This window comes from Anolis sagrei, chromosome 4, assembly GCF_037176765.1.
Source record: "Anolis sagrei isolate rAnoSag1 chromosome 4, rAnoSag1.mat, whole genome shotgun sequence".
NCBI classification, from domain to species: Eukaryota; Metazoa; Chordata; class Lepidosauria; order Squamata; family Dactyloidae; genus Anolis; species Anolis sagrei.
In genome coordinates, this window is record NC_090024.1 from 232,228,627 (window position 1) to 232,256,404 (window position 27,778).

General features: G+C 40.4%; 1 protein-coding gene across 2 annotated transcripts; it reads left to right on the plus strand.

The window, feature by feature from the left end:
- Positions 1 to 608: 608 nt before the first annotated feature.
- LSM14B (LSM family member 14B) lies at positions 609 to 27,533 on the plus strand. Of its 2 annotated transcripts, XM_060771997.2 has the most exons (10): positions 618 to 990; positions 14,261 to 14,424; positions 16,110 to 16,245; positions 17,060 to 17,176; positions 19,732 to 19,902; positions 21,596 to 21,673; positions 22,340 to 22,501; positions 22,616 to 22,769; positions 24,564 to 24,744; positions 26,191 to 27,533. In XM_060771997.2, the coding sequence occupies exons 1-9, from the start codon at positions 870 to 872 to the stop codon at positions 24,733 to 24,735; spliced, it is 1,275 nt and encodes a 424-aa protein (XP_060627980.2). In that variant the 5' UTR covers positions 618 to 869; the 3' UTR covers positions 24,736 to 24,744; positions 26,191 to 27,533. The 2 variants fall into 2 exon arrangements, with proteins under 2 accessions (XP_060627982.2, XP_060627980.2); XM_060771999.2 differs by lacking the exon at positions 21,596 to 21,673 and having other exon boundaries at positions 609 to 990.
- The last annotated feature ends 245 nt before the right edge of the window (positions 27,534 to 27,778 follow it).

Genomic DNA, 27,778 nt, shown 5'->3' on the forward strand with positions numbered 1-27,778 from the left:
TATATATATGACATAATAATATTATTATAAATAATAAATTATGATATAAATAATATAAATAATAATAACTATTAAAGAACCAAACTAATATAAATTATAATTCATATATATATATATATGACATAATATTATAAATAATAAATAAATAATGGTATAAATAATATAAATAATAATAACTATTAAAGAACTAAACTAATATAATTGTTAAAAATATTATTATACATAATAAATAATATGATATAAATAATATAAATAACTGTTAAAGAACCAAACTAATATAAAAAATAACTGTTAAAAAATCAGTCATATATATATGTATATATATATATATGACATAAATATTACTCTTATTTCAAAACCTGCACATTGTGTGCCGCAGAAGCAGATTTCCTTTAATCAAGGAAGGTTATTTCCATTTCATAATTTGTTTTGCTGTTTTGAGTGGCAGCAGCTGAGCCAGCGTCACGTGACTCCGCCTCCTCCGCGGAAGCCCCGCCCCTCCCTGTGTCCTCCTCCCTCCTCCTCCCCCCTCCCTCCTCCCTTTCCCTCAACCTGACCTTCCTTCTCAATACTCTTCCCCACTTCCCCATCCAGCCAGCCGTCTGGCTCGCGCAGAGCTGAGTACGCATGCGCAACACCGCCCTTTTTTCTCTCTCTCTCTCGCGTTCTTTCTCTCTCCGTCTATTTTTCCCCTCCCCGCCCGCCGTCGCCTGCCCGTGGCATATAAAAGGAGCCGCCGGCGGGGTTTCCTTTCTCAGTCCGCAGTAGACGCGGGTGGCTGCGAGTGGGAGGGAGAGGAGCGCCGCTCGATTTGTGGTCTCTGGGCCTTGTCCGGTTGTGACGCCTCTGGTTCCTTCTCCGGCGGCGCCATGAGTTCGGGCACTCCGTACATTGGGAGCAAAATCAGCCTCATCTCCAAGGCGCAGATCCGCTACGAGGGCATTCTCTACACCATCGACACCGACAACTCCACCGTCGCCCTCGCTAAGGGTGAGTCGAGGCTGTTTACTAGGCTGTTTACTAGGCCGCAACGAAGCGCTGTGTGGCAGTGAGGCCGGGGGAGGCGCGTTTGCGCGAGGGAAGGCCTCCCTTTCTTCCTTCTCCCCTCGCCCTCCAGCCCCAGTGGAAAGAAAGGGGGCGTGATTCCCTCCACAGCCCGCGAAGCTCCTCCTCCTCCTCTCCCCCGTCTTTCCCTCGCCTTGAAGCCCATTGTATCCGAGGGACCCTGGGAGAGACTCCTTCAGAAGGATGGCTGGATTGAGGCCAGCGTTTCCTGTCATTGGCTCCTCTTAGGAGATGGAAGGAGGGAGGCCTAGTGGGGAGGAGGAGGCCTTGAGGGGTAGGGCCGGCATGTTATAATAATAATAATAATAATAATAATAATATCTATATAAATAAAAATGTCTTGTTCATTTGTGGGATTAACATAACTCAAAAACCACTGGGCGAATTGACACCAAATTTGGACACAAGACACCTCTCAGGCCAATGAGTGACCATCACTCATGAAACCACTAAAAACACAACGAAATAGACTTAAAAAGACAAAAAACAGGTCACGCAGGTAGGATGGTCCCAAACCGTTCAGGGCTTTGTAGGTAAGCACCTGCACCTTGAATTGGGCTCGGTAGGTAAACGGCAGCCAGTGGAGCTCCTTGAACAGAAGGGTTGACCTCTCCCTGTAAGGAGCACCAGTTAACATCCTGGCCGCCCCCCGTTGGACCAGTTGAAATTTCCGAGCCGTTTTCAAGGGCAGCCCCACGTAGAGCGCATTACAGTAGTCCAATATACACAAATATATACACACAGAAAACACATATATACACAGACTGGTCCACAGCAAGCCCTGGCAGGGCACGGCTAGTCTATATAAATAAAAAATGTAATGTTAGTTGTGGGATTAACATTACTCAGAAACCACTGGGAGAATTGACACAAAATTTGGACACAAGACACCTCTCAGGCCAATGAGTGACCATCACTCATGAAACCACTAAAAACACAACAAAATAGACTTAAAAAGACCAAAAAAAATTCAACGCATGCAAAGCCACATATATATACAAAATCACACAAAGCCACATATATATACAAAAACACACATACATATACACACAGAAAACACATATACACAGACTGGTCCACAGCAAGCCCTGGCAGGGCACGGGTAGTCTATATAAATAAAAACGTAATGTTAGTTGTGGGATTAACATTACTCAGAAACCACTGGGAGAATTGACACAAAATTTGGACACAAGACACCTCTCAGGCCAACGAGTGACCATCATTCATAAAAACACAATGGAAGAGGCTTTAAAAAACAAAAAAATTACAACGCATGTGCAAAGCCACATATAGAATCAAAGAGTTGGAAGAAACCTCATGGGCCATCCAGTCCAACCCCCTGCCAAGAAGCAGGAATATTGCATTCAAATCACCCCTGACAGAGGGCCAGCCAGCCTCTGTTTAAAAGCTTCCAAAGAAGGAGCCTCAACCACACTCCGTGTGTGTTTGTACACAAACACACACATATATACATATACACAAATATATACACACAGAAAACACATATACACAGACTGGTCCACAGCAAGCCCTAGCAGGGCACAGCTAGTCTATATAAATAAAAATGTAATGTTAGTTGTGGGATTAATATTACACCGAAACCACTGGGCAAATTGACTTCAAATTTGGACACAAGACACCTATCAGGCCAATGAGTGACCATCACTCATAAAAACACTGAAAAATACAACAGAAAGGACTAAAAAAGCCAAAAAACAAATATATATTACAACGCATGTGCAAAACCACACACACACACATACAAACACATATATACGCATATACACAAATATATACAGAAATACATACACACATATATGCACATACAAAACACACAAAAAGTGTAAATAAAAGTGTAATGTTCGTTTGTGGAATTAGCATAACTCAAAAACCACTGGACGAATGGACACCAAATTTGGATACAATCCACATATCAGGCCAACGAGTGACCATCACTCATAAAAACATTAGAAAACACAGAAGGGACTTAAAAAGCAAAAAATAAAATAAAACATACATTACAACACATGTGCAAAATCACACACACACACACACACACACACATATATATATGCATACACACATATACACAGATTGGGCCACAGCAATGCATGGCAGGGGATGGCTAGTAATATAATATTAATATTTTAAAAATAATAATAAATCCCAAAAAGATATTGAGTTCTGTTGAAATAGACTGGAAAAAATCAGCTCCAGTCTAAGTCTCAGAAGTAGGGAAGCCGAAACGAAGCAAAACGCTCAACACCTTCACATGGGCTGCATATGTTCCTAAATTGGCAGGAAAATGACGTATCACTCAGTATTTGGAAGAAAAGGCACAAAAAGAGAGAAAGGTCCCTAAGAACTTGCAGGGATGTAGCATGGAACAAATGAGGCATCCCTGCCCATTTTCTCAGGCAGGTTCCTTTTTCTTTTTCTTTTGGATTACATTTCTCAAAATCTCCCTGCCACGTGCACGGATTGTGGCCATACAGGTGAGAGGAATCCAAGAAGTGCAGCCCAAAATGTAAATTTTCAAATGCATCTTGCAGAAATAATAATTATAATAATAACTGCATATATTTTATGTAATATATGGTAATATATTTATACATAATAATTATAAATATAATATATTATGTAATATATGTATATATATATAATATATAATACTGTACATAATAATGTAATATAATTAATATATTACAACATTTAGTAATATGTTATTTATAATTATTATATATTGATATGATATTATAAAATGCATACATTATATATTAGTAATAAATGTATTACCCACCTCCTTATGGCTGGAGGCAGGGCACAACATCATAATATTGAAATACATTCAATAATAAAATTTTAATATTATATTATTATTTGATACATAACAAGATTAGTACACAGGAAGCAAGATCACTATGCTGGCTTTTGTATTTGATCACATGTCGGACACTTCCCAAGTGTCTAGGATTGTGTGATGTATGAGCGAATAATGTGTGCAGATCTGAATAGGGTGGCCTTTTGCAGCTGATAGATGGACATTTTGTCGGCACCAGTTGTTTTTAAGTGCAGGCGAAGGTCTTTAGGCACTGCATCCAGTGTGCTGATCACCACTGGGACCGCCTTTACTGGCTTGTGTCAGTCTTTGAACTACAGCAGGAGAGGCAATATTTTCTTTTTGGAAGATTATATTTGTACAACTCGTGTGATAACTGCCTGCAGTGCTTCTGCAGAATCTTACCTAGAATTTTTATATTGTTATTTATGTACTATCTACCTCTCCTTACAACTGGAGACAGGGTACAATATAGTTAAAATACATCCTAATATTGAAAGACATTCAGTAATATTATCTATAATAATATAATAATATTATGTTATGTATAATAATTATATAATAACATTATTATTTATGTTTTACCTGCCTCCTTATGGTTGAAGGCTGTGCTCAAGATAGTTAAAATACATCATAATATTGAAAGGCATTCAGTAATATTTATAATAATGTTATAATAATGTTATAATTATATACAATTATTATTTAGGTATTATCCACCTCTTCTTACAGCTCGAGGTAGACCACAACAAAGTTTAAATACATCATAATGTTGAAATACATTCCGTAAAACCCCATGTTAGAGAACCAGACATGATAGACAGAACTTTAGCCCTCCCTCCAGGTGTTTTGGACTTCCTCTCCCACAATTCCTAACTGACTCCTTATTACTTACTTCTAAAATGCATGTTAAAATACACAGAACAAAAATTGACACTAGTACTAATAAAATGTAAGGTTACATTTGTTTTTTGTTCACTGAGGTCTTGTTAAAAATGAGATGTAAATTTGGGCCTGTAATTGGAAGTGGCTGCTTGTCTTAGGAGACGAGGTAGAATGACCTGCTGTGAAGGATGCCCAGTGGTAGGGCGGGAGTAAAATAATTATATTTATTTGTTTCAGCCTCTCTTCACAGCTTGATGTGGGGCAGAACATGTTTAAAACACACAGATAAAATATACTATTAAAATCCATATATTACAATACACATAACAAAGATTGGCATCAATGCTAATAAAAGGTAAGGTTACAATTGTTCATGGTTTTGTTCAAAATCCCAATGATAGTTGCCCTGAGGTAGGGCGGGAATAAAACAACAACGTTTATGTGTTATCCTGCTCCACAATATGTTTAATTTGACATAACACGAATAAATCTAAGACCATGCAATGTATATATTTAGAAAAGCATAAAGATTAAAATACCAATACTAATAAAATATGAATGTAAAATTCATGTCTTACAATTGATCGTGTAGGCCTTCCAGGAGAGATAGATAGATCTTTAATTATGTTATAAATTCACATTGAGGAGGGGATAAGCTTGTTTTCTGCTGCTCGAGAGCCTAGAACATGGACCAGTGGATTCACACTGCCAGAAAAGAGATTCCACATAAACATTAGGAAGAACTTCATGACTGTCTTAGAGTGTGACAAAGTCTCCTTCTCTGGAGAGCTTTAACAGAGGCTGGATGACCATCTGTCAGGAGTGCATTTATTTTGTGGGTGAGGGAGATTATACAGTTCAGAAGCTTCAAATATTCTCTTTGTTATTTTTTCCTCATCCTCCCCAACTTTTTTCCATGGAGAGATGATATATAGGAGGTTGCATGTCTATACACACACACACACACATATACATACACACATACATACAGTGCCCCTTTAAATATACCCAGTGGTATTAAAGGAAGAGAAAATACACACCATACAGGGGGGTCCAGGACCTTCATGGATACTCGTGTCCCATTATGCACAGTGGTATAGCCAAATGATGTAAGATAGCAGAATCGAGGTTTGCATTCTGGATTTTTTCTACCCTTCAAGCCCTGGATGGTTAATTTGTGACCCCTTCTATACTGCCATATAATTTGGATTATCAGAGCAGATAATCCACATCTGCTTTGAACTGGATTATATTAGTCTACATTGTCACATAATCCAGTTCAAAGCAGATAATCTGGATTTTGTATAGCAGTATAGAAGGGGCCTGTGAATGCAGAATCAGAATATGGACTGTACTTTCTCCTAATGGAAAATTCAAGAAATTAATCACCAGGTGCTGCAGGCTATGTTTTTGTATACAGTGTGTGTGTACATCTTTCACATACTTCCAAGAAACGTGTGCAGTGGATTCTTTGCATGTTTTCTGATCAGAGGGTAAAGTTTAATAAATCTCCTGATATAAGATTGCCTTTTCCCCATTGCAAACAGATCCCTCAAATATTGGAGGGGGCGGGGAATGCAGCTGTTCTGTGAGCTTTGATCACAAGACTATTTGAATTTCTGAGATGAAAATGGAAAAGGTCCAGCACTCTTGCAGATAAATCTGATACTAGGAATAGGTTAGGAATAATAGTGTAACAGAAAGTGCTCAGCACCTGCTGGCTTCAGTGGCAAATGAAATATTTATTCCTTACAATTAGGAAGCAGTAGGTATGGTTCATCCGTTTTTCCCATCACATTATTTTGAGAACTAGGATTGTATTCCCTTCTTTCGCTTGCAGCCTAAGAGGGGGTGGGGGAGCAATATTCCTGAATTTCTCTAATTTGAAGGCTAATTGTGTGGAAGTACAAGACTGATTTTTCTAGTGCCTTTGCCTTGATAATTGTGGAAATGACCTAGATTCCTGCAAGTGATGTGACCTCAGGGACTTTCTCATAAAAACTTAACTCCTAGCTTTTGGAGGCTGTAAATGCAGACTATACCATGCAAGTATTTATGAGTACTCTTACATATATAGAGTAGTACTGAACTGAGTGTTGTGCTTCAGAGTTCTACTACTACCACTCTTTCCTTCTATCTTTTAATTGGTTTCTTGCAGGGGAAGGACAGACATGCTACATGTGTTTTGATTTTGTCGACTGGATCTGAGGGTGGGATCTGTGTAATTAGAATTTTAAAAGTACACTAGCTACCTGCTATTTTTGTTTTACATGGAAACTTCAGTGATAGTTTTTCTTCTTCTCACCTCCAAGTTCTGTAAAAGACATGGATGTGTCCAATTTCCTTCATCCATTTTGCCTTGGAATATCCATGGGAGCAGTGCTTACCTGTCCATGTCTTCTATTATAGTGATATTCTGCATTCAAGAAAAAGCAACATTCTGTATAAAAGAAGACAAGTGTGATGTTACTGAAAAGTACTCAGTCATTGGATTGGGGGAAAGAATGAAGTCAGCCTTTTGGGCATGAATTCAGTGATGGTTTACCCTTTCCATGAGTCAGCTCCTGCTGTATGGCTGTGTGGTGACATCTGAGGGAGAATGCTGCTAACTTGACACCAAAAAGTTTAGAATTAGTAATTGCTGAATACGTAGCTGCACAGTGGTTAAGTGTATTGAATTATGAGGGGGGGGGGGTCTCTATTCAAGTTCATTTTTTCTATCAACATCTTGGAATAAAGTAGTCTCTTAATTTTAAAAAAGATGGTAGATTAGATGTTAGAACTGCAGTTTCTATACAAAGTTAAGGAAAAGTTTAAAACCTGTATGCCCTTCAAAACAATTGTAAAGCTCAGCAGCAGGGCTGTATAAGGAGGTGGGAAAATAAACCTTTTGTGTCTAATCACATTCTGCTTGATTCAGAAGTCAGTGACAGCAGCAGGTCACCTGTAATTTTGCAGGATTTTTTTGTCTTTTCTGGCCTCCTTATCTTCTGAACAAGCCCCTTGAGTTCTATGCCAGTCTTGTTATTTTGCCCTCATTTTTTCTCATGGCAGATATTTACATAAAGTGCAGTTATGTCTTGATTTTGGTTTCCTTTTTAGATTTGGTTGATATATGTTTGGTAATACATTGTTGTCTTGTGCTTATACTTAGAGTGTATAAGCCCGAGTCAGCTAACTGTTTCTACCCCCCCCCCCCCCATTTCCCCAATATTTACCTTGTTAAAAATACTTCTAGCCCAGGTTTGGGCTCTTAAAATATTTGTATATTTTAAATTGTGTGGTCATACTTATAATGCAAGCCGCTTTGAGATCAAGCAGTGTATACATAAACATAATAATAATAATATAAACTGGGTATCTAAAGGCCAGTATGTATTTTTAAAAGAGCAAGAGGCCATATGCCTGAAAATGAGAGTTCAGAAAATTGGCCTCTCAGCTTTCCTTCAAACACAAATGTAGAGTAGGACAGAGATTATGCAACCTTCAGAATTGCAGCTCTGAGCATCTCTAGTCAGTTTAGCCGATGATGAGTAATGCTGAGAGGTACATTTCAGTACCTGAAGAGTTGCACAGTTGTTATTCTGTTACAAAGAAGTCTTATAACATAATTGGTTTATGTGGGTGAGGTTAGCATCTCATTTCTTACAGGTGATATACTTGAATGGAGAAAAGAGTGACGAGCCACATATTTGCTTCCACATGAATATTTTTCTGAGCAAGCTGTGAGATGGCGAAGGGCTTTTGAGCTGTTTTCCTTCATAGTGTGAACAGACAAAGAAGCTTTGCTCTGTACTTGCCATTAATTCAGGGCAGATAGGAAAGAACAGCTAAGGTGATTAAAGCAAGAACTCTGCCAGGGACTATAGCAAAAGAAGTTTGTCCAGAAAAAAGAAGTATTTACCAGTAAAGCTAATCTTTGGTTGATTAGCTTTACTGTACAGTTCTCCATGCAACGTAAATACAAGTTGCTTATGGATGGACTGTGGCCCAGTGCTGGTGGTAAACACTATCTTTCTATGCAGAAAGTTCTATATGCATAACCATGATACTGCAAGTTAAGGCATAATGTAATAGACACTATGGAGGATATCTGCTTGTCTTACAAATTTGGGGAATTTCTGAGGTAAAATAAGATTAATATTAGGCTTTTCCCACTCACTGGTTAGAAGACATTGGGGACTGTGCCCCTTCCCTGGCATAATCAAGTCCCTAACTGTAGTGGAAAGTAGAGCTTTTCCAAATGGTGCTTAGGGACTTGCCTTGCTTTTTTTCCTTCCCGCCTGGATGGAGAAGGCAGAGATGAAGCAAAGTTCTGTCATCTGCCTGGCTGGATTTGCTGTTATTCCCCTTGCAGAGAAAGCAGGATTGAAGTCAAAAAGAGAATCCCTCCTGTCTCAGATTTCTGATAGGAGATAGTAGGGTTCCCTCTAGGATTGCCTCTAGGAGTATACAGCCTGCCACTTATTTCTACAACCTGGACATGGAAACTGATTAAGCTCTGTAGCCGGAGATTGCTTCCCCTGTAGAAGATGTATAAATGATCTGACCCAGTAGAAGGCAACATGTTGTCTGCTGGAATCTTATCACCTGAAAGATAATTTTAGCAGCTTATACCTCCTACTTGGATTGCACCTCCTATATACCCACAGCCAAAATGGGCCATGGTTATGAATGCTTGTAGTTTGGTCCAAATGATGTGAACCGCACTCTGTTGAGGAATGCTGCACCTCTTAATTTCAGGACCCCCATGTTGATTAAGGAGAGCGCAAGTTGAAGCTGGTCTTTTTACAGAGTTACTGCTCTCCCTGCAATTAAATAGAGGGACGACAGCTTGTTAACACTCAGGTGCTGACGAGAAAAGGAGGACAGTTTTATGACTGTCTGAGTTTCATTGCTGCATAGAGTAGTGCCTGTGATTTCTTTTCCCCCTTGATCACTCAGTATGTTTCATTCTTCTGTTTAGTACCTCATTTTCTACAACACTGCTTTTCAGACTATCTGATATGTGGGAACAGATATTGTTTCCAGTGTGCCAGGGACTGGCGATGTATTGGTCCCAATAGCTGCAGTTGTTCATTTCTTTTCTGGAAACCTGCCAAGGACCAGCACTGATCCAGAGACCACCACCTTGGATAGCACTGTCCTGCAGCTAACCCTTATCTGCCCTATTCTTACACATCCTTAGGAAGCTGGAAACAGGAGAATAAGTTCTGATGCAGAAGTTCACTGTAATACATTCCATATTAAGGTAATACTTTCACTAGGCCAACTAAGAGATCACAAATCTGCAAATTTTCAAGATGTTACCAAAAAGGTTGGTGGAGAGGAGAGAAAAGAAAGCTGGTGATGCAAATGATATGAACATTATGATATCCAACTACCTCCACACATACATACTTATTTCTGACCACCACCTCCTGCTTTTTGTAATATGCCTGAGAAATAGATTTTGAGATATCGAATCTTGTACATTTTGTGAGCTTTGATTAGTCCTCGTAAAAATATTTTCCCCATAAGAATGCTGGAATTTCTGATGGTAGCTGATGTGGGGATGCAGCTGTGTTGTGGCTAGTAAAGTTCGTGGTGACCTTATTTTTGTCCAGCAGCAACAGAGCAGAGTGTACTTTGTCCATTTGTGACATTCTGATCTTTGCTGAGTATGATGTTCCCACTCCCTGCCCTTTTGTAATGATGGACATTAAAACTACAATGCCACTGGCCCTAGAAGAAATAGTATGATTTTTGTGTCTGTTCAGACTAGCAAAAAAGCTGGTAGATATTCAGTCATACTACTTAAGCGTGTTCCTGTATGTTGCAGATATAGTGGTATCATGAACTGGAGTTCTCACTATTTTCATTATAGTACTGTACTTGGAAAAATAGATTTGCTTGTCAATAGCAGTTGAAATAAGTTACTTCAGTTCATCCCAGCAGAAAATATACTTTACACTTTATGAAAAGGGACAACCATATATATTTGTTGGCTGCAAAGAAACACCTACTTGATTTATTATTTATTATTTGCATTTGTTAACCGCCACTCTCAGCCCGGAGGCGACTCGTGGCGGTGTACAGAACATAGAACATAGAGACAACAATTACAGTAGATTCAAGGCCATAACATACATCTTACCGACACACAGATAATTAAGCTAAAAATCCGCTTCGTCCTGTTTGGGTCATACTCAATCTCATCGTCCTAGTCCAATCCGGTGGTCATTCCAAAGCATAGCACTTAATTGAAGGCTTTTTCGAAGAGCCAGGTCTTCAGGCCCTTGTGGAAGGCCATGAGGGAAGGCGCCTGTCTAATTTCAGCAGGGAGGGAGTTCCACAGCCGGGGGGCCACCACCGAGAAGGCCCGCTCTCTAGTCCCCGCCAAGCGTGCCTGTGAGGCAGGCGGGACCGAGAGAAGGGCCTCCCCGGATGATCTCAAGGTCCTCGTGGGCTCGTAGGCCGAGATGCGGTACTCAAGGTATTTTGGGCCGGAACCGTTTAGGGCTTTGTAGGTTAGTACCAGCACCTTGAATTGGGCCCGGTAGCTGATCGGCAGCCAGTGGAGCTGGGACAGCAAGGGCGTTGTGCGCTCCGGTTAACAACATGGCTGCCGCGCGCTGGACTAGCTGGAGCTTCCGGGCCGTCTTCAAGGGCAGCCCCACGTAGAGAGCGTTGCAGTAGTCGAGGCGGGATGTGACCAAAGCGTGTACCACCGTGGCCAAGTCAGGCTTCCCAAGATACGGGCGCAGCTGGCCAATGGTTTTCCTTTATACTTTCCACACATAGCAGGCCACAACTTTTTGAAGATGATCCTGTGCTTTATAGATTAGTTGGAAAACTTTTTTTAAAAAATCGCTTGTGGCATATCTTAATAAGTGAAAATAACCATTTATTGCATTTATTGGTCAAGACTGGTCTGTACTGACTAATCCTTGTTGAGTGAGTCAAGGGAACATAGGGTGTTTGTGTGTCGAATAGCATCATAGAATCCTGGAGTTGGAAGAGACCAGAAGGGTCATCCACTCCCATCCCCTGCTACAAAGGAACCCGATTCCATTTATCTTTCTCTCTCCTTTTCCTAGTCTAGCACTCCAGGTGACTTACAAAACCTAAAACAGATACAGTTTTAAAATTGAAATCATTCAAAAAATTAAATTTAATCAAGCTAACAAGAAAATTAAAAACAGATGAAAGCAAGGCCATTCAAAAGAAACCAAAAATAGACAATACAGCACAGTGATGCAAACAATGGTGGAGCAGAGACATGTGTCACCTTGACTAGGTCGACATTTCTAGGAACAGATCCAGCTGGAACACAAGCCTTAACTTTGCAAATGCATTCCTAGCTACTGCTGGCTTCTGAGCTTCCATGTTTGAGTCCAGGCATATGCTTAAACCACGAACACCCAGTTAGAGGGCATAGTTAGGCCTAGGGTTGTAGTGAGTTTTCCAGGCTGTATGTCCATATTCCAGAAGCATACATTGACATAGATTGTGTGTGATAAATGTTGAGTCCTCAGGAGCGTGACTTCGGCCAGTGCTAGTTGAAGCTGTTCCTTGATCTGTCTTTTGACTAACCAGGAGCACCTTTGTCTGGATTAAGTTCCTCCTCATCTAGTCCATTACTGATAATGAACACTGATTTAAAACTTATAATTTCTTTTGATTATGGTAGAAAAGGGTAGCAAAACTGGGTTTCAGGTGCATACTGATGGCACTAGGTCCTAGAATTCTGTATTGAACTCTCAGGGTTTCATGAATATGTTAAATAGCATGAATAACAAACTTAAACTTTTAGGGACACTACAGACCAACAGTCAAGGGGTCAAGTGGGAGTCCTTCCTCACCGCCTTCTGCATTTTCCCAGGAAGGAATGGAAACAATGCATGCATGTCCCATCGCATGAAGATATCTCAGAAGGATACTATGGTTGATGGTATTGAAAATTGCTTAGAGATACAGTGGAACAAATTTCCTCTTCCCAATGGAGATCCATTTTCTATTCATCAAGATGACCAAAGTCATCTCTATCCCACAGTCAGGCCTGAAATGGATCTAGATAATTCTGTGCTGAAATCCCTCCAGCTTAGTGGTTCTCAACCTGTGAGTCCCCAGGTGTTTTGGCCTACAACTCTCAGAAATCAATTTACCAGCTGTTAGGATTTCTGGGAGTTGAAGGCCAAAAGATCTGGGGACCCACAGGTTGAGAACCACTGCTCTAGCTAGTTGACAGCCACATCTCCCCATGTTTTGCCCAAAACTAGAATGTTAGGAATTGTCTGGAAATGGGTGGTAATTGTCCAATAAAGCAGTATCCAGAGAGGGTTCTTTTTTTAATACAGTAGTCTTGTACAATATTAACTGCTTCCTTTAGGCATGATTTAGTTCTCCCTTGCAACACTCTTTTTGCAACTTTTGACTCTTAATGAAGTGCATTCCCTTGACTCCTGTGTTATGACCTCAGTGCTTCAAGTCAAGTTACACTGTGGAAGGAGGAGGGACAGAGTTTGTAATTATCCTAAACAATAAAGATGCTGCTTATTTGAGAAGTAGAGACAAAATCTGGGGTGGATGATTTTAACTGACTTCTACAGTACATATAGTGCTTTGATGATTTTGCTGACCAGACTGGCAGCAAGATTATGATACTCTCACAAATGGAAGAGTATCATTATACCTATTAAAGATGAATGAATTGTCACAGATGGATAAGCTGATTAGGTTGATTAGAGAGAAGTTGTTAGCAAGTTTTTGGAGAAGCCCCTAATAAATATTTTGAGAAAGAACAAAGGTAATAAGATTATTGGTTTTGAATAGTAATATGTTGAAATGATAGACAAAATCAAAGACGTACTCACATTAGTCTGGAATATCAGGAGACAAAGGCATCTTGTAGCATTTTAAAGTCTGAGAGAATGAAGTTGATAGCATAAGCTTTTGTAAACTAACCCTCCTTTCTTCAGATACAGATACTACATAGATGTAGTCTATGAAAACTTATGCTACCAACTTCATTCTCTCAGTTTCTAAGATGCTACAAGATCCCTTGTATACTTCAATGAAGTGTCACAATTTAGATTAAGAGAGAAGAAGTAGAAGATTAGGAATTGATACCTAACTGAAGAGAAAATAGTTGGTAGTCCTGTTAATTTTTGAAGTATGTTGCATCTGTGCTGTTTTTGTGGCCATGTGAATGTATGTAGAACTCTAATGAAATTGGATTAAAAATAGTAATGTTGCCAAAATCACGCTTTGAAATAACATTTCTATGTTATTTTGGTATGTCCAGGTCATTTTAAAAATGACACCCGGCAAGGTCAGCAGAAATTCTAAGTTTTTAAAAAATGCTCCTGTTGTACTTTTAGAATTAAAATTGCAATTCAAACAGTCCTAGAAGGTGTCTGTATAAAGGCAATAAAATAGTCTATTCTGTTCAAGCCAAGTAACACTTTGCTTTTCTTCAAATGCTACAAGTGCGCTCCTTTGGAACGGAAGATCGACCCACAGACCGTCCGGCACCCCCGAGGGAAGAGGTTTATGAGTATATCATCTTCCGAGGGAGTGATATCAAAGATATTACTGTATGTGAGCCTCCAAAAGCGCAGCATAATCTGCCCCAGGATCCTGCTATTGTCCAAGTAAGTGCTTTTGTCTGAAATGTCATTGGTAGCTTCTATTGACATAAGCTTGGATCGCTATGGTTCTTTTGGGGATTACTAGCAAAATGAAAGTGATACTTAGCTGGGTTCTAATTCCATCTGGGTGTAGCTGATTGGGTCTCATCCAGTAAGAACAAGGAGTGTCTGCCTTTATGAAATGATCCAGGTATAAATGGAAGCCGATTTACTATATCTGTACTTAAAATTAGATTTTGTAAATGCAGTTGCGAGCAACAAGCTTCCCTCCTCTGACAAATACCCCTGTCCCATACATCTAGCACAAAGATCCTATTGGGCTTTTGAAGAAGGGAGTCAGGCAAAGCCTCAGCCCAAGGCAGAGAATGTACCTTGATGGTGGAGCCAAGCCAAGAATCTCTGGTCCCCAGGTAGAATAGTTCAAATTTCATCTCACTAGTTGTACAGAGAAAGTTTTGGTTGCACAATTGGGTGATCTCCTTTGTCTCTCTGGTAACTAAAACTACTTAACTGTAAGGTCTCTATATCTTTGGTCTCACCATATTTTTCACTGTCTTATGCTGATTTTGTATGTACACTGAACTTAAAGCATGTGTCTAAATATTCTCATCTGTTTCTCAGCTGTCCTTCATAATTTCTCCGCTTGCCATCACAGACCTAGGGCTAGTAGGCCAGCTATCCAGATCTATCTATCATAGAATCCTAGAGTTGGAAGAGACCTTGTGGGCTATCCAGTCCAACCCCTGCCAAAAAGCAGGAAAATCACATTCAAAGCACCCCCGACAGATGGCCATCCAGCCTCTGTTTAAAAGCTTCCAAAGAAGGAGCCTCCACCACACTCTGGGACAGAGAGTTCCACTGCCGAACAGCTCTAAAAGTTAGGAATTTCTTCCTAATGTTAAGGTGGAATTTCCTTTCTTGTAGTTTGAAGCCATTGTTCCGTGTCCTAGTATCCAGGGCAGCAGAAAACAAGCTTGCTCCCTCCTCCCTATGACTTCCTCTCACATCTTTATACCTGGCCCTCATCATGTCTTCTCTCAGCCTTTTCTTCTGCAGGCTAAACATGCCCAACTCTTTAAGCTGCTCCTCATAAGTCTTATTCTCCAGACCCTTGATCATTTTAGTTGCCCCCCCCCCCCCGGACACATGCCAGCTTGTTGACATTTTCCTTCAATTGTGGTGCCCAGAACTGGACACAGTATTCAAGGTGTGGTCTGACCAAGGCAGAATAGAGCGGTAGCATGACTTCCGTGGATCTAGACACTAGACTAGAAAGATTTTGCTGCATGGTATTGTTGGCTCATGCCCAAGATCTTTTTCACACATGCTGCTGTTGAGCCAGGCATCCCCCCAATTCTGTATCCTTGCGTTTCATTTTTCCTGTCTAAGTGAAGTAGCAATTGACCTTCAACACATAACTATAGAAATATATGGTTTAGAATCATAATAGTCACTTTGTTGCCAGTTAGGCTGTTTCTTAACTGTTTATCTTTGGATAAAAAATAAAATGAGTGGTCAGATAGTGATTTTTCTCAACCCAGTAGGCAGATTGTTGTCTAGACTGGTGTTTACTAGCATCCTATGTTTTGGGAGAACAAGCATGAATGTGTTGAACATGTTTTACTTTATTGATTTTTTGCAACTTTTTACTATTAAAAGCATAACCTGATAGCGCTTTTCTTTTGCAGTCGTCCCTGAGTTCTGCTTCAGCATCCTCTTTTCAGTCACATGTGCCTTACAGTCCCTTCAGAGGCATGCCACCCTACAGCCAGCTTGCTGCCAATTCTTTAATTGGCCAACAGTATGCAGCCTCGCTTGGTTTAGGTGAGTAAAACAATTCCCTAGTTTTCATTATAGTTCTAAATCTGTTCAAACAGCAGGTGGGGGTTTCGAGTATTGTGTGGAAAACGTTTTTAATATTGATTGGAGAGAAGAGGCCTCGTTTCTTCCTTTCTGAGCTGAAGATGTGTTTGGTTTTTGTTCCTTTAGGAAAGTATTCTTCCACAAAGCTTTCAGTTGTAGTAGCTCAGAGATAATATGGATTTTTCATCATTCCTCAACTGTTAGAGATATGAATTAAGGAACATAGCTCCTATGGATATAAAGTGAAGCTTGTACAAGTAATCCAATTTTATGCTGGCTGTTCAAGCTGTAGTGCAAGGGAAAGGGCTTGACTTGAAGCTGAAAGCTTGGTGCTAATGCAAGCGAAAGTATGGACATCCTGCCATTGCTATTTCTCATTCTCGGTTCCTTAGTTGTAAAATGATTGCAGTGGTGTGGTTGGACTATGGGAGGTAAATAGTTTATTGAGACTCTTGAGGAAATTGTGCACTTGGATTGACAGGTAATGGGGAAGAAGGGGCAGGCTATGATTTCAAATATTTTATGCTTTTATATTGTTTTTATCTGCCTCTTAAGATGTATTGATCTAAAATTCTGATTCCTGATGGTCTAAAACTAAATGACTTGACCAAGGTATATCTCATTTCTGGTTCAATTCTTCCTGGTTCTAAAGCTGTAAAAATACACAGATGTTGAGCCAACTTTCTTCTCCAAAATTTCTGGATGTCTCTATTGCCTTGTGTCTCATTGGTATCCCTCTTTGCTTTGTCTTCTCTCTTCCTCCCTCTCTTTCTAGAGAAACTGGTAAGCCCTCCAACATCAGCAGCTGCTTCCAGTCCTAGCACTTCTTCATCTCCTCAGCCAGTTTCAGAGCCTGACTTGTCATCAGAGCCACACTTGCTGTCTTCTAAGGGTAACAGCAGCTTGAGGATTCCAAGTATTTGGAAGAACTGCATGGTGTTTGCAAAACGATTTTGTCTTTTAACCCCCTTCTTGTTCCTGAACAGAGTTACGTCTACAAAGATTACAGCAGTAGTCTATTTCAGAAACCCTTGGTGCTTCTGCTCCAGGTATTGGATTGGTGGATGACCAGAAATTCTGCACAGTAATTTCAAGCATGGAGGCTAAACCATTTAGAGAGTAGGAAGCTATAGTACAGGCCAGATATGTTTGGGGACTCAAATGCATGGAGAATGGTCAAGTTGTAGGATCACAAGCCTTTTCCCTAGGTGTCGAATTTCAAAAGGCTGCCTTCACAACTTTTAGGATCCAAACTCAAATCAGGTGAAGCTAAAATATTGACAGCTAACAGGGCGGACTGGCTGGCCTGTGACCTCTCAAAATGCAAGTTCTAGATAAATCCAGTACAGCTTTAGTCGTGGAACTTGTTGTTTTTGCACTGTTAACCTGCTTAATATCCTGTTGCAAATACAGGGCTCCAGAGGAGCAGATTAAAGTGCTTGTTTGTATATGTAGAACTTGCTTCACATGACGTAGAACAAAATATTTTGGTTGCATTTGCTTGTGAGAGCTGTGATGCATGTTTGGTTTCTCTGGCGACTAAACTTGCTTATTTTTACCTGGATTCAGTTGTGCATGGCCACTGTTCGGCTTAAGAAGGCTTTTGATGCTTACTAGACAGGTTGCATTTCTTTTGCATGTTTTTTGGAGCAGACATATAAGTAAAAGTTTCTTTCAAGGTTGCAGACCTAGCCAAATTGCTTTGATAAATAAGAGAAATCTGCAGGAGCTTTATGGGTGCTTTGAGACTAATACTTAAAGGCTTCTGAATATCTTGCGGTGCTTATTCTGGGGAAGAGGGCTGCAATTTATTGCCACATACAAGGAGTAAGTAGAGGTCAGCTAGCCCTGGCAAACATTTTTCCTCTAGTGTTGCTTCAGCGAAGAATGTAAGGGCCTTAATTTATCATAAATAAATCTCACCTATTGTCTGATTTGTTAAGTGAATGTGTCTGGGTCCACAACAGGAATTCTGGGTTGAGATCTATATTTAGTACAGTCATCTTAATGAGACAGAATGAACTTCATGAAGATGTAGTGGGTTTATATCATGTTGAAATGAGTAGCAGTTTCGATCTACTGTGTTCACTTGCCCACTTTGCGAACCAGCTGCATAATATTGCTGTAATACAATTAGGAGTAAATATGAATTAGATTTGTGAAACACAGTGCCAAGTGCTGTGTTTTTGGTGAAAGCTGTAGTAACTATAATCTCTTCGTTTGATTTTTTGCTATCTAGAGTTAGAGGTGGGTAAGGAAAATAATGAACACAGAGCTTTCACACTGACTGAGGCCATATCTACACTGTCACATAAAGTCCAGATTATTTGCTTTGAACTGGATTATATGGCAGTGAAGACTCATGTAATCCAAATCAGATAATGTGGATGATCTTTGATCATCTGGATTATATGGGAGTATAGAAGGGGCCTGAGTGACGCTGTGTGAATAGTGAATCTTTGCCTACTTTTGGAGGTCTGGCTGAGTTTTCTTCTAATATTTACCACAGAGATTCCAGATCTGTTTATATTAGTGGGATTTCAAATCGTATTCCATGGTGTGGAAAGCTAATTTCCTTGAAAGGAAGGTGGTAGAGGTCCAAATATTCTCCTGAACCAAGATGATATTTGGCTCATTTCTTTGCCAGGAAAAGCTACATTCTGTCAATTGTGGAACTTGTTGAGTTGTTGCTTCATTCCTCTGTTGTAGAGAAAACTGATCAATTTATCAGTTTTTCAAATCATTGTTAAAAGACACAAGACAGGTGAATAACCAGAGGGCATATAAATAAACATTGCTATGCAACTGTGAGCACAGGTGTACTGACTTAATATGGGCGTGGATCACCAGTTGCTTTTCTTAAGGCATGTGTTTTGACTTGGGAGTCAAATTTCAAGGCCGTGGTCTCCAGACTTGATAAATGTGGGCATATGGAAGACTCCAGTGAAGAGCATATCTGTCTTCATCTGATTTGACCACCATATTGTTGGCCACAAGTAAATCCAGAAGATCTTTAGCCTCTTCACTTAAACATAGTTCCCAAAGAGATGGAGCGGAGTGAGTGTAGTAGCCTATATTATAGTGGAAATGTATATGGTAGTGATGCGTACCAATGTTTTGCAGTGTTGCACTTCATCTTTGACAAAAGTTGAGTAATACTTTGTTGCATTTGAGGGTTTCTTAATATGGCCAGTGTCAACTAAGAGGATCTTGAAAATATCTAAAGACTATTAGGTTTCTTCTCTGACCTATAGAAAAACTAAATTTCTGCCTCTTTTGAAATGATGTCTCAATTCCAAGAACATGCTATCCAGATAAAACCTTCCTTCAGAGCTTTCTGTTCCACGTGTGTATCAGTATGCAGAAATCAGTGGTCTGCAAACTCTAGTCTGTCTTGGAGGTAGAACTAACACGGTGGTTTCTGATGGTTTACTGGTTTTCCCTCAGGTGCTGCTTTTCCATTAGGTCATTCAGTACGTAAAAGTCCCATGGTGGAGCAAGCTGTCCAGACAGGACCGATTGACAGCAATCTTAATCCCAAAAAGATCCCACCAGTCAAAGCCACTCAAGCGATCCAACGCAACACACGTCAGATTCAGCAGAATAACAAGACAAGTGGTAATGGGGCTTTCTTTCAGAAACATTACAGCACTCTTGCAATAATAACAATGATAATGATAATAAAGTTGTTTCAAAAAGATGGACCCTATTAGAAACCGATATATCTTTGCAACCACAAACTGCCCATGAATGGAACTCATTTATCACTTTAAAGGTGGGCCAGGGAGATTGCAAATGATTACTGCTAAATGCTTCTCCCAGGACACAAACAGCCCATGGCCTCAGTCATTCACGAGGTGGCAACTGTCAGAAATATTAACTAGGTATTTTTGATTATTTTATTTTTTTTGTTGTGTCAGGAGCGACTTGAGAAACTGCAAGTTGCTTTGATGTAAGAGAATTGGCCATCTGCAAGGACGTTGCCCAGGGGACACACATTTGATGTTTTTATCATCCTTGTGGGAGGCTTCTTTCATGTCCCTGCATGAGGAGCTAGAACTGATAGAGGGAGCTCATCCACCTCTCCCCAGATTCGAACCTGCAACCTGATTTTGATTTTGATTACAAAAGTGTGAGTCAAGCACTGAAAGAGTTAGTAGGACGAAGCCTTTAGAGCCAATGGGCCAAAGTTAGTGTCGTCCTGAAGACAGTGAGTAGACCAAAGCCCATTAGAGTTAGTGGGCCAAAGCTAGTGTTCTAAGGAGTGTGAGATAAGACTCGGTGTGAGAGAAGCTTCATGTGAGAAAGCACCAGTGTGGAGGCCGCTGTGTGTAAAGCTACAATGTATTTATTTGTGTTATGGAAACCTTGTTTGTGGCGATTGTGGCACAGCTGGCTAAGTGTCAGCTGCATTAAGATCACTCTGACCAAAAGGTCATGAGTTCGAAGCCAGCCTGGGTTGGAGTGGGTTTCCAACCAATTGTGTAGCCTGTTGTCGACCTTTGCAACCCGAAAGACAGTTGCATCTGTCAAGTAGGAAAATAAGGTACCACCTTAAACTGTTTGGAGGCTAAATTAACTAATTTATGAGGCCATAAAAAAGACTCCATCAAAAAGTATGCGGGGAATGTGGAAGTACTTCATCAGTGTCGCAGATGCAGCCAGAAAAAGTTAAATAGCCTCTGTCTATGTCTGTATATGTTGTATGTCAAAATTCAGCCAGTCAGTCTGACTGACTGACTGACTGAAAATTGGCATTGAATGTTTGCCATATATGTGTACACTGTAATCCGCCCTGAGTCCCCTGTGGGGTGAGAAGGGTGGAATATAAAAGCTTTAAATAAAATAATAATGAAATAAATAGCTTAACCATATTGTTTTACTACACCGAAAAGCCTCCTATGGAAGAGATAACATTAATCTGTGTGTTTTTGTTCTTTTTATCACTTTGGACTAGTGGTGCTGGGTTACATTGCTACTGCTGAGTTACTCTGCTGTACATTTATGAGGAGGGTCTTTTGTTAATAAGCCCACTCGCTCAACAGCAGCCCCACAGCATAGGCCTAATGAGTTGTTCTTCATTGATGTTAATGCTTAGATTTCTTTTTGGTTCAAAATAATTAGTAAAACTTGATAACCCATTAAGCTATTTGTAACATTTTGTGTAATTATAATATGTTGTCGTCATGAGCTTTGAAATTGGGTCCATCATTTTGAAACACCCTGTATAATTGGAATTGGCATGAGTTAACATCTGCAGTTACCTTTCAGCATGTTGATTATATGAACAGACTTTCCTATTTTGCCTTAGATACAGTTGAGCCAACACCTGTACAAACACAAGGGCAGGTGAATGATGAGAATAGAAGGCCCCAGAGGAGGAGATCAGGTATGTTACCTGACTTAAATTCTCCACATTGAAGTACCTTCCTGTGCGTTACCTCTGTAGTGTAAGATTATAAGACTGGGGCAACGATAATGGTTTAATGAATTACCGAATCCTAGGGATTACAATGAAATGATATCTGACTTTAAGCATTTAGAAACTAAAAGCTATGGATCATGGTGGAAGCATATCTATGGATAAGGCCTAAAAATTGGCACAGTAAAGCGATTTAAATGGCAAAACTTGAGATGCTGCATTGGAACTTTTCATAATCGAAGCAGAAACAACTTGAGTTGTGTTAATTAGTTTACTTGAGATTTCTGCTGTTTTCAATAGATTTCAAGAGAATGAGCACTTAATTGAGTAGAATAGCCAAGACTTTGTAAATTGGAACGAAAGACATAAGGGGCAGCTAGAAGCCATGTGTGTCATAGTAAACATGTTTGGGCTAAGAGGAGGAGATTGATTGAGGAAACCTTCACCATAAATCCCACTACTATAACCATTAGATTTTAAGGCATACCCGGCCTGCTAGAATTTCCTCTGGAAGGGAATTAAAATTGTGTCACAATTTTGTATGTTGTCACAAGCAAAGAACTAGTGCATTCTGTCGTGACTTGTCCAGTACCAGATGACTTAGTTAAAGGATTCATCTCTTCTTCGTTGCAGGGAATAGGAGGACCAGGAATCGTTCCAGAGGGCAAAATCGACCTGCTACCTCCAAAGAGAATACAATAAAGTTTGAAGGTGACTTTGATTTTGAAAGTGCAAATGCACAATTCAATAGAGAAGAGCTGGATAAAGAATTCAAGAAGAAACTTAACTTTAAAGGTTTGTAAGCATTGCTACCTCATTCATTCATACGGATGCCAGCGACTTCTCTGAAAAGAAAACGAATGGTTGAGTGTTGTTCTAAAGATTGGGGTTTTCCGTATTCCTCTTCAGATGAAAAAGTTGAGACAGGTGAAGAAAAGGGGGAGCCCACGGTGACTGCTGAGAACTGTGATGGCGCCACAGACGAAGATCTCCTCGGACCCAACTGCTATTATGACAAAACAAAGTCCTTCTTTGACAACATCTCCTCAGAGCTTAAGTCCAGGTAGCTGAAATTTAGGATTTGCTGCTGTTCTTGATATTGTTAGTGTTTAGAAAATAGTTTCAAAATCCCCCCAGTTATTAGATTCATACTTAATCATACTTTAAAAAATAAAGCTACTTTTTATATACATGATTTTTGAATTCCAATGCCAAACAAAATGTTATTTGTTAACAAACCAGTGTCCTTAAGCTCATCTTCTGCTGATCCTTTGCATAGTTTAAGTGAAATTTGTTGGGCAAGTGGGCTTAATAAAAAAGACCCTCCTCATAAATGTACAGCAGAGTAACTTATTAATAAAAGCGTGGCCCAGTACCAGCAGCCCAAAGTGATAAAAAAAACAAAATCACATAGACCAATGTTATCTCTTCCATAGGAGGCTTTTCTTTATAGCAAAATAATATAGTTGCATATTACAATAACAAGGTTTCCATAACATAAATAAAATTCTGTATACTTCTTCCTTTGCTTATACGCAGTGCTGCTTTCTCATGCAGATAAACAGCTTCGCTCTCACAGTGCGTCTTCTCACATCGAAGTTACACAGGAGCTTCACACAGTAGCTTTTTACACATAGCAGCCTTCACATTGGAGCTTCACACACAATGGCCTTCAACTTGGGCCTTCTCTTGCTAAAACTTCTCATACCAGGCCTTCCTCATACTGAGGCCTACCTTACATTGAGACCTTTCTCCCACAGAGACCCACTCACACAGAGGGTTCTCTCAGACTGAGATCTTTCTCCGATTGAGGCAAACGAACACTGAGGCCTTCTCAGACTGAGGCCTACTAACACATTGAAACCTTTCTCATACTGAGACTTCTTACAGACTGAGGGCTACCTCAGACGGAGGCCTATCATACTGAGGCTTCTCTCACTGAGGTCTGCTAACACTGAGGCTCCCTCGAACTAACACTGACCGCATCTCTGTATACGAACCCACACAATCTCTTCGATCATCTGGAGAGGCCCTGCTCTCGATCCCACCTGCATTGCAGGCGCGATTGGTGGGGACGAGAGAGAGGGCCTTTTCGGTGGTGGCCCCTTGACTCTGGAACTCACTCCCTAAGGACATCAGGCAGGCCCCAACTTTGGCAGTCTTTAGGAGGAGTTTGAAGACGTGGTTGTTCCAGTGTGCCTTCCCAGAATAATGATCCTATAGCACTTTGTCCTCCAAAGCACTTTACATATTAGGTCTGCTTGTACGTTTTCCTCAAACGCCACTTTCACCTTTTCGCCCATGTCCCGACATCATTTCCAATTTTAACTTTACATTTGGCCTTCCCACTGTTTTTAATTGTGTGTTGTCTTATTGTTAATTGTTGCATATTTTATTGTCTATGTTTCTAATTTTAATTGCTTGTATTGTTGTTATTATTGCTTGTATTGTTGTATTTGGGCTCAGCCTCATGTAAGCCACACCGAGTCCCTTGGGGAGATGGTAGCGGGGTAAAAATAAAGTATTATTATTATTATTATTATTATTATTATTATTAACACACTGAGGCCTCTCTCACAGATTGAGACTACTAAGCTACAGGCATGCCTGCTTATATTGAACTACAGCTTCTGGAGGTTAATAGGAAATTAGTTCACTTTCTATTGGAACTCGATTTCTGTAGTTTCTCTGTACAATAGATGAATGCAAAAGTTTAACAGTATGTGTAAACTTGGTAGGTGATGTTTTTTCTAGGTTAGGGATCTGCCTTGTTCTTCTTTCTGAAGCACGGGTTTGTGACATCAACGTGAAGAATTTGATGGTAACAGAAGGTGAAAAATGATAACTTGTTCTTTAGTTCAAGGCGTACAACATGGGCAGAGGAGCGGAAGCTCAACACGGAGACCTTTGGTGTGTCGGGACGCTTTCTTCGTGGCCGCAGTTTCCGCGGTGGTTTCCGTGGTGGAAGGGGGTCCGGAGCCGTGCGACGGACTCAGGCTCCTCCCAGAGTGGGCACCGGAAGAGTGTGAACCTCTAAGGCAAGCCATTATTAGCATATTTTGGGGACTGGGAGATTTAAGGAACTCCCCAAGGAAACCACATTGCCCACACAAAATGATTTTATCCCAGGCATGGGCAAACCTGGGCCTTCCAGGTGTTTTGGACTTCACCCCCAACAATTCCTAACAACCGGAAGTCGAAATCACCTGGAGGACCCAAGTTTGCCCATGCCAAGTTTTTCCCCTGAAACTTACGAAACTATTTGCACTCTTACAGCAAGCAAAATGAACCAAGTTCATCACATACAGCAGTGTTTCTCAACCTTCTTAATGCCGCAGCCACTTAATATAGTTCCTCATGTTGTGGTGAACCCCAACCATAAAATTATTTGCGTTGTTACTTCATAACTGTAATTTTGCTACTGTTATAAATCATAATGTAAATATCTGATATGAAGGATGTATTTTCATTCACTGGACCAAATTTGGCACAAATACCCGATATGCCCAAATTTGAATATTGGTGGGGTTGAGGGGGATTGATTTTGCCATTTGAGAGTTGTAGTTGCTGGGATTTATAGTTAGCCTACAATCAGAGAGCATTCTGAATTCCACCAACAATGGAATTGAACCAAACTTGGCACACGACCAAGAGAAAAAGGGTTTGTGGGCATTGACCTTGAGTTTTGGAGTTGTAGTTCACATACATCCAGAATGCACTGTGGACTGAAACAATGATGGATCTGGACCAAACTTGGCATGAATACTCAATATGCCGAAATGTGAACACTGGTGGGATTTGGGGAAAATGGTTCTTGGCATATGGGAGTTGTAGTTCCTGGGATTTATAGTTCACTTACAATCAAAGAGCACTCTGAACTCAGCCCACAATGGATCTGCACCAAACTTGGCAAAGTTACCTACATAGACAACACAGAATACTGGCAGGGTTGGGTGGGGGTTGCCTGTTTTTGAATTCTAGGAGTTGTAGTTCATCAACACCTAAAAGGAAGAGAAGGACAGGTGGAGAGATTTTCAGCCTTCTCTGCCAAAAGGATTCCTAAGACCATTAGAAATATGTGTCTTCTGATGATCTTTGGCGACCCCTCTGAAACCCCCCCTTGCAACCGCCCCCCTCCCCCGGTTGAGAAACACTGACATACCATTTCTCCCAATGTGAACACGTGATTTCTGTCCGATAAAAAGTAAAAAATAGCTACTAACTTATCATTTCATGGTGAGCTAGTTGGGATGCAGAGGACACATAACATTAAAAAGTTTCCTCAAGTTCCCCAATATATATCCCATTTTCCCTAAGGTCGTGTATTTTAACTCTTGAGAAGCACAAGGTGATATTTGGTATTGAATCTCGTCCCTTCTCTTCCCGCCCCCCCCCCCCTTTTATCCTTTGCATTTTTTCAGAACTAACACACTTGAGTAATTCTTTTGCAAATGTAAAATGTGCCAACTTTTCTTTCTCTTAAGGTTCTCAAGCATATTTTGCTGCAAAGACGTGTGTGTATATAGGAAGGAGGGAACAATCGGACTGCTGCACTTAAAAACATGGGTGAATGGAGCATTATGTTCACAAGCTTAAACTCCCAGCACTGCTGCTTGTGTGTCAAAGCAGGAATGGGACACCGGAGTTACTTGAAAACGAGTAAGTCCACAAACCACCTCTTCAAGGAGACTTTCCTTTCTTTCTTTCTTTTTAAAGTAGTGCAAGGAATTTGTGCTGCTTTTAAATTTCCAAAGGCTGCAGTAACTGAATTCACAGAATACCTGTTCTGTTCCTGAAGAGGAGAACACAATTTGAAATTCTTCCAAAACAAACCAAAGTCATCGAAACCAGCAACTTTCCTTATTTGAGGAGCCACAGTTTTGCCAGTCTCCTGCTCTTCAGCCTTCTTCTCTTGCTTTTTCACACTCACCCCTTGGTTCACACGGACTATTTTGATGTACAGAAACAAGTTCTAGTGCAAAACGTTGTGTATTTTGTGGCGATGGGGAATTGTTGCTGATCATGTGTTTGTAATTCCGGGTTCCCGGCTTCAGATGCACACAGCTTCTCTGCGGAGCTGTACAACAGATGTACTTGGAGTGCTGGTCACACCTCCAAAAGAGATGCAAAGGATTGGGTATGGCTGATGATAATAAGTGCCGTTCTCCAGCCTTCTTGATGGTAAACTTCCATTTTCTGGCACTTCATTCAGTGTTTGGAGAAGGCTTAAGATCGTGTGATGTTCTTTCAACAATTCTTAACTGACTGAGATCCCTCCGTCTTTCCTTTCTTTCTCTCTGTCTTTTATTTAAAGGGGAAAATTTAAGTTTTCTGGTTTCAAGCTCCCTTGAGGAAAAGAGCAGTATGTGCTTTTGTGCTTGGAAGCTGGGTAGGATATTTAATCCTCGGGATGGGGAACACGGAGGAGCCAAATGAAACGCGGGCAAAGCATAGTCAGTTCCTTCCAATCCCCTCTCCCCAAGCAAACACTATAAATAGTTCTGGGTTGTTGTTGTTTTTTTCTTGTTGTTTTTAAAAGGACTTGGGGCAGGGTTTGAAAGTTGGGTGTGTGGGGATTATAAACTTTTGCATGAAAGTGGGTTAAGCCTTTAGTAATAGGCATGTGTCTCTTTTGTAGCTACAGGAGCGTTTCCCCCACCTCCTTCATGACTAGCGTTTTCAGTTCCTCCCCCACTAGGTCATGCATTGATTTAAGTTGCTGTAAAGGCTTTAGTTTTGTAGGCCTTCATCATTGAAGTACACGTTGTGGTGAGGCTGCTTTATGGAGTCATGTAAATCGTAACTATAAATAAACATATACAATGTTTGGCTCTTCTCGTTTTGTTTTGTTGCCTAGCTGTTTCCTGTAAGCTTTCTTGTTGGGACCCAAAATGGATAGAAATGATCCCAAAAGACTTGAAGTGTTGGGAAAATTTATGAATGTTGGACGAGAGTTGATTTCTGTGTTTGATTTCATGCCAGCTAAAGGTAGAACCATCAAAATGATGTAATTTTCCATCCTGGTGCATTTTAGCATGTAAACATACAGTGCTCTGTATCAGGGGTTCTTAA

Bases quoted from the DNA above. Each gene is read 5' to 3' on its own strand.
- LSM14B (XM_060771997.2), top strand. From the start codon at position 870: ATGAGTTCGGGCACTCCGTACATTGGGAGCAAAATCAGCCTCATCTCC. The intron at 17,177-19,731 runs GTAACAGCAGCT...GTTTTCCCTCAG, and splicing joins ACACTTGCTGTCTTCTAAGG to GTGCTGCTTTTCCATTAGGT. The intron at 21,674-22,339 runs GTATGTTACCTG...TCTTCGTTGCAG, and splicing joins GCCCCAGAGGAGGAGATCAG to GGAATAGGAGGACCAGGAAT.